This window comes from Bos taurus, chromosome 10 (genome assembly GCF_002263795.3).
Source record: "Bos taurus isolate L1 Dominette 01449 registration number 42190680 breed Hereford chromosome 10, ARS-UCD2.0, whole genome shotgun sequence".
NCBI lineage: Eukaryota > Metazoa > Chordata > Mammalia > Artiodactyla > Bovidae > Bos > Bos taurus.
Window position 1 is genome coordinate 37,334,402 of NC_037337.1, and position 18,334 is coordinate 37,352,735.

Here is an 18,334-nt window from a genome sequence, read left to right on the forward strand (position 1 = left end):
TCTGGGTTTACAGACTGAGTAATGTAGGTTATAAACAAAACTTCAGGAAAAAACATGAATATGCAGGAATTGAAATCCACGTGTGAATATCTGATGCTTGAAAGTCTAGTTTTTTCCTGTTTTATATCTCCTTTATACAACAGGTGGAAAATACCTGAATGGACAACATGGTCAGCCAAAACCTGCAAAACCTTGACCTGCCCCACTGTGCAAGGCTGGCACCTTCTGAACTTTCAGCCACTGGGCCTCCCAACCTTCTGAGACTGTAGCCCTCCCACCTCATCCCATCCCACTGAGCTCAATGCCTTATCTGTTTCCTTCTGGGCACTCATCACTATTTATAATGACTTTGTTTACCTGCTCTTCTTGTCTTACTCTCCCATTAGAATGTAAATTCCATAAGAGCAGTGACCATGACCATCTTTGGTGGGGTTTTTGTTTGCCAGTATTTTGTTGAACGAATAATAACTGTCTATGTAGGAGACACCTTTCTTTTAGAACAATTCAGGAACATCAGTGACCGGCTGGACGACCACACTAGGCTGAAGCAACTCCAGGACAGGGCTGGTACCTGGTACCTTGTTCCTCTTTATGCTCCCACTTCCCAGCTCAGTACCAGGCACAGAGGAGCTCACTGCATCTTGACTGAACTTGTTCATTAATGAAACACTGTCAGTGTAGAGGGTGGTCTCTGTTTGGAGTACCTCAAGGCTCCACCTTGAGTCCTAACCACTCAACTCCTGGATCCAAGGGTGAAAGTATAAGGGCATGCTGATGAAGCCTGCGGATGCCCTAAAGCTGGGAGGAGCCCAGGGAACAGGGAGAGGAGCTAATAGAGTTTGAATAGTCATAAAGCCAAAACCTTAGAAACACAACAAAAAAATCAAGAAACCCTATACCAGGGTGGGAGGAGAGGGAATTAGATAAAGGTAGTCAAAAGGTAAAAACTTCCAGTCAGTTCAGTCGCTCAGTCATGTCCGATTCTTTGCAACCCCATGGACTCCAGCACGCCAGGCCTCCCTGTCCATTACCAACTCCTGGAGTCTACTCAAACTCATGTCCATTGAGTTGGTGATGCCATCCAATCATTTCATCCTCTGTCATCCCCTTCTCCTCCCACCTTCAATCTTTCCCAGTGTCAGGGTCTTTTCAAGTGAGTCCGTTCTTCGCATCAGGTGGCCAAAGGAGTTTCAGCTTCAGCATCAGTCCTTCCAATGAATATTCAGGACTGATTTCCTTTAGGATGGACTGGTTGGATCTCCTTGCTGTCCAAGGGACTTTCAAGAGTCTTCTCCAACACCACAGTTCAAAAGCATCAATTCTTCTACACTCAGTTTTCTTTATAGTCCAATTCTCACATTTGGAAAAGCTTCCAGATGTATTCCAGTCCAAATACATGACTACTGGAAAAACTTCCAAGTGTAAGATAAATAACTACTAGGGAAGGATTAATGTACAACACAGTAGAGATAATTAACTTTGCTATATGCTATAAATGAAAGAGTTATCACAAGGAAAAATTTTTTTCTATTTCTTTAATGTATCTATATAAGATGATGCATGCTCAATAAATCTATTGTGGTAACCATTTCATGACATATGTAAGTCAAATCATTATGTGGTACTCTTCAAGCTTATATAATGACATATGCCAATTCTATCTCAACAAAACCGGGGTTAAAAAAAAAAATCCTGTAAGAACTACAGGATGGGAAGGTGGGGACACAAGCTGCACCTATAATGATGGTCACATGTCCAGTGAGCTCAGGTGACCACGTCTGAGATGCTGGGACGGTCCTGAGCTGTGTCTGTATTGTGTGGTGAACAGAACGAAGGAGAAGGGTACTCCCTTGCCTCCCCCTTTATTTAATTATTATTTCCACTGTTATTTATAACATTATACAAGCAAGGCCTGAACTTCTCCTAGGGGGTATTTGGCAGGCATTGGCAGGCGCCCCCAGAAACTCTCCGTGGAGTTCGGCCTCGGGTTGTGCGGTCTATGTGAAGGACAGGCTGCCCCTGCTGCCTCTGTCCCACCCTGGGAGCCGCTGGCCTCTCCAGCCTCCAGCTCTCAGCTCTCCAGGTGCTTCTTAGAAGGACCTTTGCTTGGTCAGACCTGGCGAACATCTCGCTCCAGGTCTTGTCGCTCTTTTAAGGGAAAAGACTCGTTCCTCTGTGTATGTGTGTGTTTTCTGCTCTCGTGCTCCCTGTTCCCAAAGCCAGAGAGAGGAGAAGTCATTCTTCTCAGGACATCTCTAAACATTCTCTCTCCTGTCTTGGGCAGGCTTCAGAATCTGGTCTTTTGTCTTTCAAGTTCAAACAATGTGTCAAGTAGGTGTGTTTGGACTTCCCTGATCACAGTTGGTTTTCATCATCACTATGTTTTCAGCACCTTTAATAATTACCAGTTGGATTTCCACACCCTGCTTCACATTCTGTCGATTCTTTTGTGCTATTACGTTTGGGTACCTCCGCTGCGTTGGCAGCCTGCTCACATGTACCCGTTAGTATTCAGAGGCCCTTTTTTAATTCTTGAAGGCTTTCCTTACTATACTGCCAAAATCAGGAAGACATAGGATATCTATATGTAAATATTTAGACATTAATCAACGATTGTGAAGCTAATGTTGTTTCCTATTATGTTATTTGAAGCCTGGTTAGATCTCTTCTGTTTCATGCATCATCATTGTTGATTGCTTTACTAGCAGGACATTTTCTGCCCTTCTAATTTTCACTGTCTTCTCAGTTCTATACACTGATTTATAAAGAGAAAGGCTTATAGAGAGAAGGGATTAAACATTAGAAGAGGAGGCCCTCAGACTTTCATTTGACAAGCCACTGGTTCTACGTCCTAGATCCGACCTGCTGGTAGATCTGTTTTCTGCTGGAAGATTCAGATCAAGAGTTTTTTTTCTTTCTTCTTCTAGAGTTATTTACATTTTTAAAAGGGAAAATTGTACTATTTTTGTTATCAAAGTCAAACTCTGTTGAAGGCTATACAAAACCTCACACTCTCAGAAACCACAATTACTCACTGCTGACATAGCACCTTCCAAATACTTAGGTGTAAACAGATGAACAAGCATACCAGCTGCCACTTTAGAATTTTCCCAGTCTTCTCCTCATCAGAGAGGGACGTCATGATTAGAGCCAGAACCCAGAGGTCTGTACCATGCAGTTGGGAACACACTTGTGTTCATGCTGGATCCAAAATAAATCCTAGATGATGTTTAGGTTTAGCATGACACAGACAGTACTTTAGGAAGCAAACAGTTCAGGAGCTGGAATAGCAAGAGATTGAGAATGAAAATAAGGATATGTGAATAAATGCTCTTTTCTCATCACATAGAATCAAAAATCTGGGTGCCATCTTCAAGGCAATGGATGTTCTCAGGAGTGAACCTGGTCAGATTTCACCCACCCGCTTCAAGAAAAGAACTTAAAAAAATCTTAAGAATTTTAGAAAAATTGTAGAAATTTTAGGTAGCTTTTACTTCAGTAGAATAAAATTATTATTAGATACACATCAGAATATTTTTTAATTTATTTTTTTATTGAAGGATAATTGCTTTACAGAATTTTATTGTTTTCTGTCAAACCTCAACATGAATCAGCCATAGGTATACATATATCCCCTCCCTTTTGAACCTCCCTCCCATCTCCTGCCCCATCCCACCCCTCTTGATTGATACAGAGTCCCTGTTTGAGTTTCCTGAGCCATATGGCAAATTCCCATTGGCTATCTATTTTACATATGGTAATGTAAGTTTCCATGTTACTCTTTCCATGCATCTCACCCTCTCCTACCCTCTCCCTATGTCCATAAGTCTATTCTCTATGTCTGTTTCTCCATTGCTGCCCTGTAAATAAGTTCTTCAGTACCATTTTTCTAGATTCCACATATATGGATCAGAATATGATATTTATCTCTTTCTGACTCACTGCACTCTGTATAATAGGTTCTAGGTTCATCCACCTCATTAGAACTGACTCAAATGCATTCCTTTTTATGGCTGAGTAATAGTCCATTGTGTATATATACCACAACTTCTTTATCCATTCATCTGTTGATGGACATCTAAGTTGCTTCCATGTTCTAGCTATTGTAAATAGTGCTGAAATGAACAATGGGATTCATGTGTCTTTTTCAGTTTTGCTTTCCTCAGGGTATATACCTAGGAGTGGGATTGCTGGGTCATATGGCGGTTTAATTCCTAGTTTTTTAAGGAATCTCCATACCGTCAACCGTGGTTGTATCAATTTACATTCCCACCAAGAGTGCAGGAACATTCCCTTTTCTCCACACCCTCTCCAGCATTTATTGTTTGTAGACTTTTTGATGATGGCCATTCTGACCAGTGCGAGGTGATATCTCATTGTAGTTTTGATTTGCATTTCTCTAATAATGAGTGATGTTGAGCATCTTTGTGTTTGTTAGCCATCTGTATGTTTTCTTTGGAGAAATGTCTGTTTAGGTCTTTTCCCCACTTTTTGATTGGATTGTTTTTCTGGTATTGAGTTGTATGAGCTGCTTGTATATTTCGGAAATTAATCCTTTGTCAGTTGTTTCATTTGCTATTATTTTCTCCCATTCTGAGAGTTGTCATTTCACCTTTCTTATAGTTTCCTTTGCTGTGCAAAAGCTTTTGAGTTTAATCAGGTCTCACTTGTTTACTTTTGTTTTTATTTCCATTACTCTAGGAGGTGGGTCATAGAGGCTCTTGCTTTGATTTATGTCATCAAGTGTTCTGTCTGTTTTCCTCTAAGAGTTTTATAGTTTCTGGTCTTACATTTAGGCCTTTAATCCATTTTGAGTTTATCTCTGTGTATGGTGTTAGGAAGTGTTCTAATTTCATTCTTTTACATGTGTTCATGCCGGGTCCAAAATAAATCCTAGATGATGTTTAGGTTCGGAGAAGGCAATGGCACCCCACTCTAGTACTCTTGCCTGGAAAACCCCATGGATGGAGGAGCCTGGTAGGCTGCAGTCCATGGGGTCGCTAAGTCGGACACAACTGAGCAACTTCACTTTCACTTTTCACTTCCATGCATTGGAGAAGGAAATGGCAGCCCACTCCAGTGTTCTTGCCTGGAGAATCCCAGGGACGGGGGAGCCTGGTGGGCTGCCATCTATGGGGTCACACAGAGTTGGACACGACTGAAGTGACTTAGCAGTAGCAGATGTTTAGGTTTGGCATGACACAGACAGTACTGTCTATGGTGCTGTCCAGCTTTCTCAGCACCATTTATTGAAGAGGCTGTCTTTGCCCCATTGTACATTCTTGCCTCCTTTTTCAAAAATAAGGTACCCATAGGTGCATGGGTTTATTTCTGGGCTTTCTCTCTTGTTCCATTGGTCTATATTTCTGTTTTTGTGCCAGTACCATACTGTCTTGATGATTGTAGCTTTGTAGTATAATCTGAAGTCAGAAGGTTGATTCCTCCATCTCCATTCTTCTTTCTCAGGACTGCTTTGGCTATTTGGGGTCTTTTGTGTTTCCATATGAATTGTGAATTTTTTTGTTCTAGTTTTGTGAAAAATGCTGTTGGTAATTTGATAGGGATCACACTGAATCTGTATATTGCATTTGGTAGTATAGTCATTTTCACAATATTGATTCTTCCTACCCAGGAACATGGAATATCTCTCCATCTGCTTATGTTATCTTTGATTTCTTCCATTAGTGTCTTATAATTTTCTGTGTACAGTTCTTTTGTCTACTTAGGTAAGTTTATTCCTAGATATTTAATTCTTTTTGTTGCAATGGTGAATGGGATTGATTCCTTAATTTCTCTTTCTAATTTTTCGTTGTTAGTATATAGAAATGCAAGTGATTTCTGTGCATTGATTTTGTATCCTGCAACTTTGCTAAATTCACTGATTAGTACTTTTCTGATACTATCTTTAGGGTTTTCTATGTATAGTATCATGTCATCTGCAATGAGAGCTTTACTTCTTTTCCGATCTGGATTCCTTTTCTTTTTCTTCTCTGATTGCTGTAGCTAGGACTTCACTTTCACTTTTCACTTTTATGCATTGGAGAAGGAAATGGCAACCCACTCCAGTGTTCTTGCCTGGAGAATCCCAGGGTCGGGGGAGCCTGGTGGGCTGCCGTCTATGGGGTCGCACAGAATCGGACATGACTGAAGCGACTTAGCAGCAGCAGCAGCAGGACTTCCAGAACTGTTGAATAATAGTGCTGAAAGTGGACACCCTTGTCTTGTTCCTGATCTTAGGGGGAATGCTTTCAGTTCTTCACCATTGACAATAATGTTTGCTGTAGGCTTATTACATATGGCCTTTACTATGTTGGGGTAGGTTCCTTCTATGCCAATTTTTTGAAGAGTTTTAATCATAAATGGGTGCTGAATTTTGTCAAAGGCTTTTTCTGCATCTATTGAGATGATCATATGGTTTTTATCTTTCAATTTGTTAATATAGTGTATCACATTGAGAGTGTTTTAATTCCTGCTTGATGAGAATTATCTATGTTAGCCAAGAAACCTACAGGTTAGTATCTAAGTTCACCCCTTTTTTTCCTGAAGATTTTCTGTTAACTATAATTAAGCTGAGAAACATCACAATCGTAAGTAGTACGCTAAAAATTGCTCCAAAACCAATTACTCTAGTGGGTTTTATTTATAGAACTACCAAGGCAGAGATCTAGATATTTATTTCCGCCAATGCAGATCTTCCATTCTTGTTTTACTCTGGGTCATAGAGCAGGACCTGACTTCTAGGGTCCATGTTAATATTCTGTTGATGAGAATGCTGTGCTAGGACACATTCCAATTCGTAAAGATCACTTCTAGATAAGAGTGGGTTTGCCAAGTTTTGCCTCAAACCAAACACCCCAACATATGAATCATCATGTAGCAATGTCAACTGTTTTTCTGGTCACCTCTGACTTTGGCCAAGAGAAGAGCAATGACCATGAAATGCCATGTCCTCCTGGTAATCACACTTGCCCTCTCTACTCGACAGAGTAGAAAGGACGCAGGCTTATGATGGCATGAGAGAGAAGAATGAATAAGGAAGAAGGGAGCCACAGGGGAGGGGAGGCACATGACTAAACCCCAGGTTCAGGACTCCTTCCTGGAGATATACTCCCACTGGGCCATCTGGTTCCCAGAACTCTGGGTACCTGGGCAATGCCCTGGGGGCGCCTGAGGGCCACCAATGATGATGAAGTCAGCTCCCCAGCTTAGGTCACTACTTCCCTGTTTGACCACCAGCAAAGCAACACTATGTTCCACTGCCCCACCCACCATCTGCCTCATTCCATGATAATGGGAGAATTCTGAGTGTGATGCAGTCAGTAGGTCTTCCTGGGGCTGCTCTGCAGTCACCCCATGCTTATCACCTCCTGCAGCTGCATGGTCTGCCCAGCATGTGCCCATTGGGGCTGCACAGCCTGCAGGCTAGAGGGTGGATGGGGTCCACATAGCAGTGTCAGCCTGCAGCCACTGCTTGAAGCATGCATATCCCCAGCCTGTACTCCAAAAGTGGTGCCTTAATAGATTTTGCTTTGTCCACTCCCCAGCTGTCAAGCCTGGTTGCCTACCTGCCCAACCACTGGGGAAGGAATTCTTACAAACTCTGTTAGGCTCGGCATCCTCAGAGAAGTGAGGGTGAGTGGTTCCCTGGTTAGGGCTGGGCTCCTGTCTGTGCATGACTATATGCAGGTTTAGCTTAGCAAATCCTCAGTGAAGAACACCATGCAGACACACAGCAAGGGTTCAACCTCTGGTGGCTGTTCTCATACTGCTATTATGAATATACCCTTTGAGGATATACATGTGTAAGAGGGACCTGCTTGATGACACTCTGCCTGCCAAAGGTTAATCCATCAACCACACCAAGGGACAGGGAGGAGGCGCGACAGCCACCCCTTTCTCTTTCATAGATGAAACATCCATCAGGGAGGCAAAGCCCCACTAGTAAGGTCAATGGTGGATGTTTCAAAAGTTCTGTGGGGTCACAGCTTGTCTCTGAGGCTCATCCAATGTTGACATCAAGGACTGGCAAAGGTGGGGCTGTGATTTACAAGCTGGAGGGACAGCAGCAGATAGGAACATGTGCGAGAATGCAGCACTATTTGCAATAGTTAAAGCTGAAGCAGCTTTAAAACAGCACACATTCTTTGGGGTTAATATGTTGAAACTGTCAACTAAGTGACCCCAACCAGCAATGATGCCACAGCACGGTATGGTACCAGCTGCTGCTTGTCAGGGTGGCAGGGACTGGCCGACTGGCTGGAACCATATGTGCTATTTCTGGGCATAGGATGTGAGTAAGGACTTGTCACAGTAAGTCAGACTAGGATATGAGTCAGTTATTATCAGTTATTATCAAGTGCTGAAAAGAACTGTCTTCAAGGCATCCTGAGTGTATCACATGCTAACTTTTCTGAAGGAGCTACAGGTTGAAAGACACTTAGAATCACTAAGCCAGGGAGAAACCCTGAAGAATATAGACGATTAACATTGGTCAGAGGCCTACCAGTAACAAGGAATGGATAAGGCTGAAGCTAAAATCCAGAGGTCCTAAAATTTAGGACCAACAACCAAAAATCAAGATGTATGGGATGTCCCTGGTGGTCCAGTGGTTAAGAATCCGCTTTCCAATGCAGGGACTCAGGTTTGATCCCTTGCAGGGAAACTAAGATCCCACAGGCTGTGGGGCAACTAAGCCCGAGCACCAGAGCCCACATGCTGAGGAGCCTATGCACTACAACTAGAGAGAAGCCCACGTGCCAACTAGAGAGCCCACACCCTGCAATGAAAAGTCCCACATGATGCAAATAAGGTATGATGCAGGCAAATAAATAAATATATATATATATTTTTAAAGTCAAGCTGTAGGAAATGTGCATGGTAATCACATTTCTGTTAAAACAGTATGTTTGTACACACATAGAAAACAGTCTCTAAGGAGCTGGAGAAAACCATTACCAATGGTTATTTGTGCCCTTTTCTGTAAGTGCAATGTTCTTGGAGGCCTTGGAGAAGCCTAATGGCCCACCAAGTCCCTGAACACATAGATGAAGGCACATCAAGGCAGTCAGAGACTGCAAAATCAGCATTTCTCAAACGCCATGAGAAGGGAGGACTGACAGACATGGGAAGCTCTTTCTTGACCCCTGTCACAGGACCCTTGCTTTCTGGCTCCCGGGTGTGTCCCAGGGCTGCTGTACTGTACTTCTGCTCCAGGAATGCTGGGGGAGTGCACTGTCTGGCCATAATCCTGTGAGTCCTGTTCAAGGGGGTGTGAAGAGTTACCAGTGAGGAGTGACAGCAGGAACTAATCCACTCCGGCTTCTCCCTCCCAGCAAAGCCTCCAGGAACTGCCTTTAGTTTCAGAGGCCAGGACAAGGGGAACTGGACCTGCCTCTGGGACCACAGGAGTCTCTTCTAGGGCCCTCCCTGTCAGGAATTTCCTCTCTGTAGATAAATGGTCTGCTGATCTGCTCCCGATAGCCCGTTCACCACGAGGGTAGGGGAAACTACAGGCCCATCGGTTGAACCACAGTGCATGGTTCTGGAAACAGCATTGCCTTAGCCTTGCATTGTGACGACTGAAGAAGCCCAGATGTCACTATTCTTTACAAGCGTTTTCTGTCTTTCACAGATTTCCTTTGAACACCTCATCGTCTCTCCTTTCCCATCCATGTATATGCCAAGTCACTTTAGTTGTGTCTGACTCTGTGTGACCCTATGGACTGTAGTCCACCAGGCTCCTCTGTCCATAGGATTCTCCAGGCAAGAATACTGGGGTAGGTTGCCATGCCCTCCTCCAGGGGATCTTTCCAACCCACAGATTGAAGCCATGTCTCCTATGTCTCCTGCACTGGCAGGCAGGTTTACCACTAGCACCACCTGGGAAGCCCAGAGCTTCACTTAGCTAATTCCAATTCATCCTCTGGGTTCCAGCTCCAATGTCACCTTCTCTGGAGAGTCTTTCCCAACAACCCAAGGCCAGATATCCCCCTTACACCCTGATAGACAGTTCCCATTATAGAATGATTATCCCAGCTCTTGTTTTCTATTTATTTCTGTGATAAAATAAATAATATCCATCTTCCTCATTAGAAGACAAGATCCTCCAGGCCAGAAACTGTATCTGTTTTTTCCACATCTCCAGTGTGCATTACAGCATCTGGCACCAAATATATACTAATACCAATAAAACCTCATTCAATGGAAGGCTGCTGCAGAGGCAACTGGGGTAGAATATGTGCCAGTATTCTGGGGAAGAAGAGCAGCAGGGAGGGCTCTCTCTCCTGTGGTGACTGGTTGGCCACCTTTATTTCTTGTCATGTATCCAGGTGAGTGATCAGCAAGTGATAGGCCCCCTCTTAAAGTCTGAAGATTTATGTGAGGCAGGTACTAACAGTAGACGACAATATTTAAAGGAATTAAACAGGGGCAAAAACCCTCTGCTGACATCACAGAGAGACTCAGCCAGCCCTGGGGGTGGGGGTGGGGGTGGGGGGACTTGGATGGGCGGGGAAGGCACTGACCTCGGCTGATGCGCTGTTTCTCTCCAGACAGGATGCCGGGGCTGTCGATTATGCTGATGCTCTTCAGGACCTCATTGGGCAGCTGGGAGCACATAAATCTGGAAGAAAGGGATCAAAGTTGGGATCAGAGTTTGTTCGTTGCAGATTTCTCTAATCTCATAGTTCCTTGGCCTCTCCTGGCTACTGACATCTTTGGAGTCAGTGTGATGGCAGAGTCCCTCAGCTCCACCTGTCTCTCCTCTACACTGCACTTCAGACAAGCGTCCTGGGCTTCTCCTCCCAGGGAATCCCATGCTTCCTTCAGGGTCACTGCCTCACTGGGCTGGAGTATCCTGAGCCCTGTCCAGCCTGTGCCCAGTCCCCAATGTGCCAGCAGAGACACTAGGGCCTGTTTTCACTGGTGCCCCAGGGACCATGCTATGGCTCCAGGCTCAGGGTGTGGCAAGCTCCTATGGGCAATACCCCAAATCCTCCAGGTGCTTTGGTGTCCTAAGAGTAGACAAAAGGGCAGGTGTGAGCAGGGCCCTGGCCAGGCATCTCCAAGTTGCCTTCGTTGTCCATCACCTCCCTGATACCACCTCTTCCTTCTCATCCCAATCCCTCTGCCATGCTTCCAAGTCAGCTCCTGGTGTTGACCTTGGAAGCAGAGTGAAGTGGCAGGAAAACCACAGCCTGAGGGTCAGCAGACCTGGGTTCAGGCCAATAACCTGCCTGGACCCTGGACAAGGGCTTCCCCAGGGGAACTGGGCCTCAGTTTCATCATGTGTAACTGGAGACACTTGCCAGGGGCTGGAGAGGCTCTTAGCTTTGACACTGTGTAACTCCAGAGCACCAGAGGGACATGCTCTACTACTTCCATCCCAGGAAACCCAGGGGGGTCTCTGTTAGGAATTGTGTATGTTTTAAGCCAGAAACTGGAGTGTCTTTCCTTTTCCTGTATTGTAAATGGCTAACTTCAGTGTCTGTGTAGGCAGAAGGCTTGAAAATCCTCGGGGAAAACTCAATTCTTCCATTCAGTGGAACTGGTGGGATTACTCAGCATGTAAACATGCTGGGAATGCACGAGAGGGAGGCCTGCCCAGCCTTCCCAGTGCAAGTGTGGACAGCACAGCCCCCTCACAGCTCAGGGTCGGGAGCCCTGAGCATGAGATGGCATCACTGACACACCTTTGCTGAAGGTGCTCAGGACAAGTTTCTCAGACATTCTTTCCCATTTTTTCAAGTCAGCCCAGGAAGATGTCAGAATGATGACTATGATCATTTTACAGCTGGAAAAGCTGAAGCACAGTGCAGTTATGACATGCGAGGCCATGCCTCTAATGAGTGGCTGGCTGAGGACTGCAGCCTAATATTTCTGATGTCAGTTGAGTTGAACTCAACCCCTAAAATAAAAACTTCATAACATCAAAAAAATAAGGGGTCAAGTTCATTTATGAGAAGCCCCTCATTTCTGATTTTCTCCTGTCCCTCCACTTTTATAAACCCTATTGTCCAACACCCAGACAGATCTGTGAGAGTAAAGTGCACCGGGACCACTAATTTCTCTGTAAGTTCACAGAGGAAAAAATGCCATATTTGTGCCTCTGGAACTCGGGTAGAAACATTCTGAGCATATCTATGGTAGACCGAATTTCCTGTGGGTAATCTGGTCTCTTATCATATAGTCCCATCCTTTTTATCAGATGGCTCAAGACACCTGGTGATGCTGCGAACACTGCACATATGTAAAACTATTTCACATAAAGTACTTCTGTGAGAGGCTAACCTTTTTCCCAGACCACAAGTTCACACTAAATATCAATTTTTCCAAAACACAAAAGCCCTGGATTCTCGTGTGAAATTAACAGAGGGATTCAAAATTTATAAACCACCACTCCCTCTGTGCGGTGCAGAGAGACAAAGCTTCAGCAGCTCCCATGCCTCCTGATGCAAGAGCAGAGCCAAAATGTGTAATCCACAAAACAAGACGATCCACAAAACATCACCACACAACGTATAAGAAAGCAGGCCCAGGGCCAGGAGTGGTGACTGCAGATGAAAGGGGGTAGAAAAGAAGAGGGAAGGGAAGAGGAGGAGGAGGGCGCTCTCCAGGGGCACCCCAAATAGGGTGACGAGGGTTGAATGTGCAAAGCTGAACTTTGCACAGCCCTGCCCAGTATGCACTGGGGGCAGCCTGGGGAGGTGGGCAAAAGAGCACAGAGCACAAATTAGCCTTCAAGACCCTCATGTGGGAGCACGGCCCACACTCTAAGGGTTAGAAAAACACTCATGTTTTCTTAAATAGTTATACTATAATCATAAAAAACCCTAATGCAATGCTGCTAGAGCAATCTGGTCTTCCTTTCATGTTCCTTGAAAGGAAGGTGAAACGTGGGTTATTTATCGGGTATAACACAGTCAGCCTTGGGTCAGGTCTTTCCCACTGATATGTGTCTCCTGAAATGTTTCCAAGCACAGATTTGCTGTTCCGGGATGGATTTCCTACTTCTTCCGGACTTGTCTTGACTTGTACATTTCACGTGAAAGATGCAGACATGTGCCAGTTAAGCCCAGGAGCCTCACATAAGCTTGATGAAGTATGTCTCTCATCCAGGGCTGGTCTTATTTTCTGATAAAAGGAGAGAAGGAAGGGATCAAACCTACACAGGACCCCCATTCCCTGTCACCCCTTCAACCAAGGAAGGCTGAGTGGTAGTAGAGACGGGGTGCATAAAGGAATGGCCCAGCTCTAAGGTCTCAGGCCAGGGGCTAAGAGTCTGGCCACACAGTAAGACAGCACAGAAAGGGGATTCCGGTTCTTAAAAGTTGCCTCCAAACACTAACATTCCAATCCAGTGATCAACATTTTAAAAGAGCCAGGCAGTAGCTTAATAGCGATTCCATTTCCAGCGCAGCGATACCCAGTAGGCGCAGCAATCATCAAATGGCACAAACATCACTGACCACTTACTGTGTGCCAGGCACTGTCCTGAGTACTTTCCATGAACTCACATTAACTCACTCAATCCTGGCCACAACCTCAGCAGTGGGGCTGTACATCTCCATTTTACAAAGGACAAGACTAGGGTAAGAGGGGGCAAATGCGGCCACCCCAAAAATGTGTCTCACTGGCATGAAGAATAATTTGGACTAATTATTTTTAAGGCCCCTCCAAACTCAGGAAGCATCTTTGACCTTCCTTCTAACTGCCTAGGGAAAGCAGACAGAGGATCTGTTCCAGGAAGGGAGCTGTCACCAGAGATAAATATAGTATCAACGAGGTGAGGCGATAGGAACCTTGCACAGTTTTATTTATTAAAACTCCTCACTGTGTCCCATTGTCTCTGCACAGGCAAGCAAATATTTGTTTACCAAACATTTGTTTTTCCAGTTCCATGTCAACTGCCTTCCTCTTCCCTTTGAGATTCCAAACCACTGCCTCCAACATCCTCCTCTGTCTTTAACGGGAGATGGTATTTAGAAAGGGAAGGGCTTCAGCCATTTGGGGGAGCTACTCCATTTTCCCGGGTCTCTCTCATGTATGTACATAATTAAAGTTTTGTTTGAGTTTCTCCTGTTAACTTGTCTTGCTGCTGCTGCTGCTGCTAAGTCGCTTCAGTCGTGTCCGACTCTGTGCGACCCCATAGATAGCAGCCCACTAGGCTCCTCTGTCCCTGGGATTCTCCAGGCAAGAACACTGGAGTGGGTTGCCATTTCCTTCTCCAATGCATGAAAGTGAAAAGTGAAAGGGAAGTTGCTCAGTCGTGCCCGACTCTTAGCAACCCCATGGACTGCAGCCTACCAGGCTCCTCTGTCCATGGGATTTTCCAAGCAAGAGTACTGGAGTGGGGTGCCATTGCCTTCTTAAGTCAACTTAATTCTTAGACCAGCTAGATGAACCTAGAAGGGTAGAGGAAAATTTTTTCCTCCCCAGCAGGGGCACAGAAGGGTCACATGCCATAACTTGCCAAGTCACATAGCTGGTAGCTGACAGAGCTAGGATGCAGACCTGGCAGTTAGGCTGCTATTGTCATTTCATGCATTTGAGTCACCACTGTGTATCTTTTATCACACAGAGGGCAACATCCTAGAACACAGAAGTGATCTGCCACAGCCCTGGAACTCCACCAAAGAGGCCCCTTTTGTGGGACTTGCCCTCACTTTACTAATGGAGGGTGGAGCAGTGACTGGGAGGCAGAAGACCCGGTTCTGAACCTCTTCTTTCTCACTCACCCTGTGACCTCAGTCAGGTCTGAGCAACTCTATTGGCCTGAGGACTCCCAGGCAGTCCTTAAGGTTCGCCTAAGTTTACCAAGGAAGAGAGTATGACACTGTTCCTGCCCAGGCTCACTTTACTGATAAGAGTAAAATCAGAGAGATGAAATACTTCCTGAAGAGGCGCAGTGAACAGCACCCACTGTGCAAAAAGACTATGACAACTAACCTGCAGAAAGTATTATTACATGGTCCTACCACAAAGGCCTGATCTAAACTTCCGCTGCCCAGGAGGAGTTTAATTTCAGAACCAGACTATAAAAAGCCTGTGGTTACCCCTTTGATCGAGTCTTATGGAATTACCACTTTTGCAAGTGAAAGATGGCTGAACACTGGCAATCCCATGCAGCTCAACCTCCCCGTGGCCTTTTCTAAACCAAGTCTCCCTCTCCCAACCACCACAGGGGGAAAAACTGGTTTTCTGGGATGACAGGACCAGGGCTGTGTGGGCAGCTGCTGATAAAGAACAATGGCTTAATGACGCAGGAGCCATTGCAAATCCTGAGGATAAGGGCTAATAGGATGGGCTTCAGGGAGTTTATTAGGGAAAAGCACACCACCCAAAACAAAACAAAACCACCCTGCCCCCCAAACCAGTTACTCTCTCAGCTTAAAAAAAACAACAACACAGTTTTGCTAGTGAATCAAGAGTGATTCTTGGCAAGAGCCATATTTTCCTTAATCTCTGCAGCTAAATTATCTGGTGGAGTCAGCATGCGTCCGGACCAATGCTGTTTACTTGTATTAAGTCAGCTTTTTAAAAAAATTCCTAGCAGTACTAAGTGACTGTGCAATATTCATTGTCTTTAAAAAAGTCCATTTAATGACGTCTCACTGAATCACAAGCATAGAGGTAACAAACAGTATAAGTACAAAAGTACACATATGTGTTCTATTATTGCTAATCCATTTTGCAAACTCAAGACAGTGGCTGTTTTTTGGGTTTTGATCACACCGTCACCCCCATCAGGCCTGGCTAAAATAACAGGAGCACTGGAAGTACTGTTCAGATTCCCTCAACTTAGAAGGAAGTTTCAAAATTTCAATCCCTAGGGCCAGTGATGAGTTATTTCAGAAAGAGAAACAGGAGAAGTAAATGAGATCAAGAACTTCTTCTGTGGAAGGTGACAGTTTAAAATTACACTAGCTCCTAAACAGAAAATGATGCCTGTAGCTATCTGGATTAAAAAAAAAAAAACACAAATACCACCATTTTCTGAAAAGCAGATTGAGGGAAAATAAAATAACTAATCCAAATGTAGGAAGAAAGGTCAGAGGCCAACCCGCCAACTCCTGCCCTTTCTTCAACTAACGAAAACATGCCAGCATCTCCCAGGACTCGTGCCCTGTGTGCTGCTGGGGCGTCCCTCTCCTCTGTGATGTGGAACTACCCCGACAACAGACTCTGAAACCTAAAGAAACACACTCCCTTGGAGCAAGTCCGAGACATGCTTGCCTGTGGAATTTTCTTCTAAAGTAAAGCAGAATGGTGAAGTCTCAGAATGTCTCATGAACGTATTTTAGAACTCTCTGTTCTAAACGCAGCTTCTCTTTATTGTTCAAGTATGCGTGCTTGTGCTCAGCCGCGTCCAACTCTTGGCAACCCCATGGAGTGTAGCCCACCGGCCTCCTCTGTCCGTGGGGTTTTCCAGGCAAGAATATTGGAGTGGGTTGCCATCTCCTCTTCCAGGGGATCTTCTTGACCCTGGGATAGAACCCTCAACTCTTGCATCTCCTGAATTAGAAGTGGATTCTTTACCACTGCACCACCTGGGGATCCATTCAAGTATGAAATTTCTATACTTCAAAACTGTCTTTGGGGGAATTTGTCTTCATTTCTCAGGAGTCCACTGAAAACTTTCCTAGAAACCAGCATTAGAGATTGAGGCTCAGCTCCACTGGTTTGCTTATTGCTTCCAGGCTGGTACCATCTTACAAAGAACCAAACTCTTTTAAAGATGCCCCAAGGGGCAGATGCCCAAGCCCTGTAATGGGAGGGCCAGAATAATGAGACCTATCCTGTGGGGGTGGAGGAATCAGTGGTTGCTCAATGAGGTAGGGAGTAAAAGTTCTTCATAGCAGACAACCAATTCTATTTCCTGTCAAGTCTGGTTTTTGACCTAGTTCCCAGAAAGTATGCTAAGTAAAAATAAGTTTGCCTGCTTTTAGAGCTAAGCCTGCTGCTGTTCCCAAAGGGATGCTATAATTACGTATACAATCTAAATGACACACCATACTAAGTGAGTCTCTTCTTTGTGCCAGTACTGGGAGAAATAGCAGCATTGCCATGTATACATACAACTTAATCAGGCTACTTACTCTTAAATACACTATTAATTTCCAGGTGGTACATCCACGACAGGTTTCTCAGGTAACTCAGTGGTAAAGAATCTGCCTGCCAATGCAAGAGATGCAGGAGACTCGGGTTTGATCCCTGATTCAGGAAGACCCCCTGGAGGAAATGGCAGTCCACTCCAATATTCTTGCTGGGACAATCCTATGGACAGAAGTGCCTGGTGGGTTACAGTCCAGAGTTGGACACAACTGAGTGGCTGAGCATACATACACACCCCTGACATGTGAGCCTCATATGTACATGGTCACCAGGTGGCTAGAAGGATAGAAACTCTTCTTTGCTGGTGTTTTGTGAGATGCAGGGTGGTAGATAAAAGGGAAGAGGGAACCTGAGTTCTAGCCCTGTCTCTGCCTTTTCTTGAGCAAGTCATTTTACTTCTTTACTCTCAGTTTTCTCATCTGTAAAATGGCCCTAGTATCATCCGTTTTATTAGCCATGAAAAGAAGGTGTATGTGAAATTATTAATCAATGATTTAGGTCCCTGAATATTCATTGCAAGGACTGATGCTGAAGCTCCAATACTTTGCCCACCTGATGCAAAGAACCAACTGACTGGAAAAGACCCCAGTGCTGGAAAAGATTGAAGGCAGGAGGAGAAGGGAGCAACGCAGGATGAGATGGTTGGATGGCATTACCGACTCAATGGACATGAGTCTGAGCAAGCTGAGAGACAGCGAAGGACAGGAAAGCCTGGCGTGCTGCAGTCCAGGGGGTTGCAAAGAGTCGGACACAACTTAGTGACTGAACAACAAATTTGAGACATAATTATTATAATCTTTATCATTGCTGGCAGGCTACATAAAGGGTAGCCTTGAATGTTAGATAGAGGAGAGAAGACAGTGATTCTCAAAGTCCTCCCATTTGGCTGCCGAGTACAGTGGTCACTAGCAGGCCTGGGCCAGACGGCCTCAGTTCCATCCCAGAACTGCCACTTAGCAGTCGAGTGGCCCAGTGGAAGCTAAATGGGCCTCTATGTCTCAATTCCTTCTCTTTACATCGGGGAAAACAGTCGCACCTATGTCACAGGTTTTTTGTGAGAATTTAGAGCTAATTTACCAGTAAAGTTTAGATAGATAGTAAATGCCATATAATTATTTGCTATTCCTTTTCTATGTACTCTGAATTCAATTAACACTTATTTTCAGCAAGTTTTAAATTCTGAGATAAAAAATCTTGCCATTTAGAACCTTTCTTGAAAGCT

General features: G+C 44.7%; 1 protein-coding gene across 1 annotated transcript in view; it reads right to left on the reverse strand.

The window, feature by feature from the left end:
• EHD4 (EH domain containing 4) overlaps positions 1-18,334 on the reverse strand; it is an 83,913-nt gene that overhangs the window by 38,794 nt on the left and 26,785 nt on the right. The window contains exon 3 of the mRNA NM_001192053.1: positions 10,524-10,621. Coding sequence (NP_001178982.1) covers positions 10,524-10,621 — 98 coding nt within the window. The remainder of the gene's footprint in view (positions 1-10,523; positions 10,622-18,334) is intronic.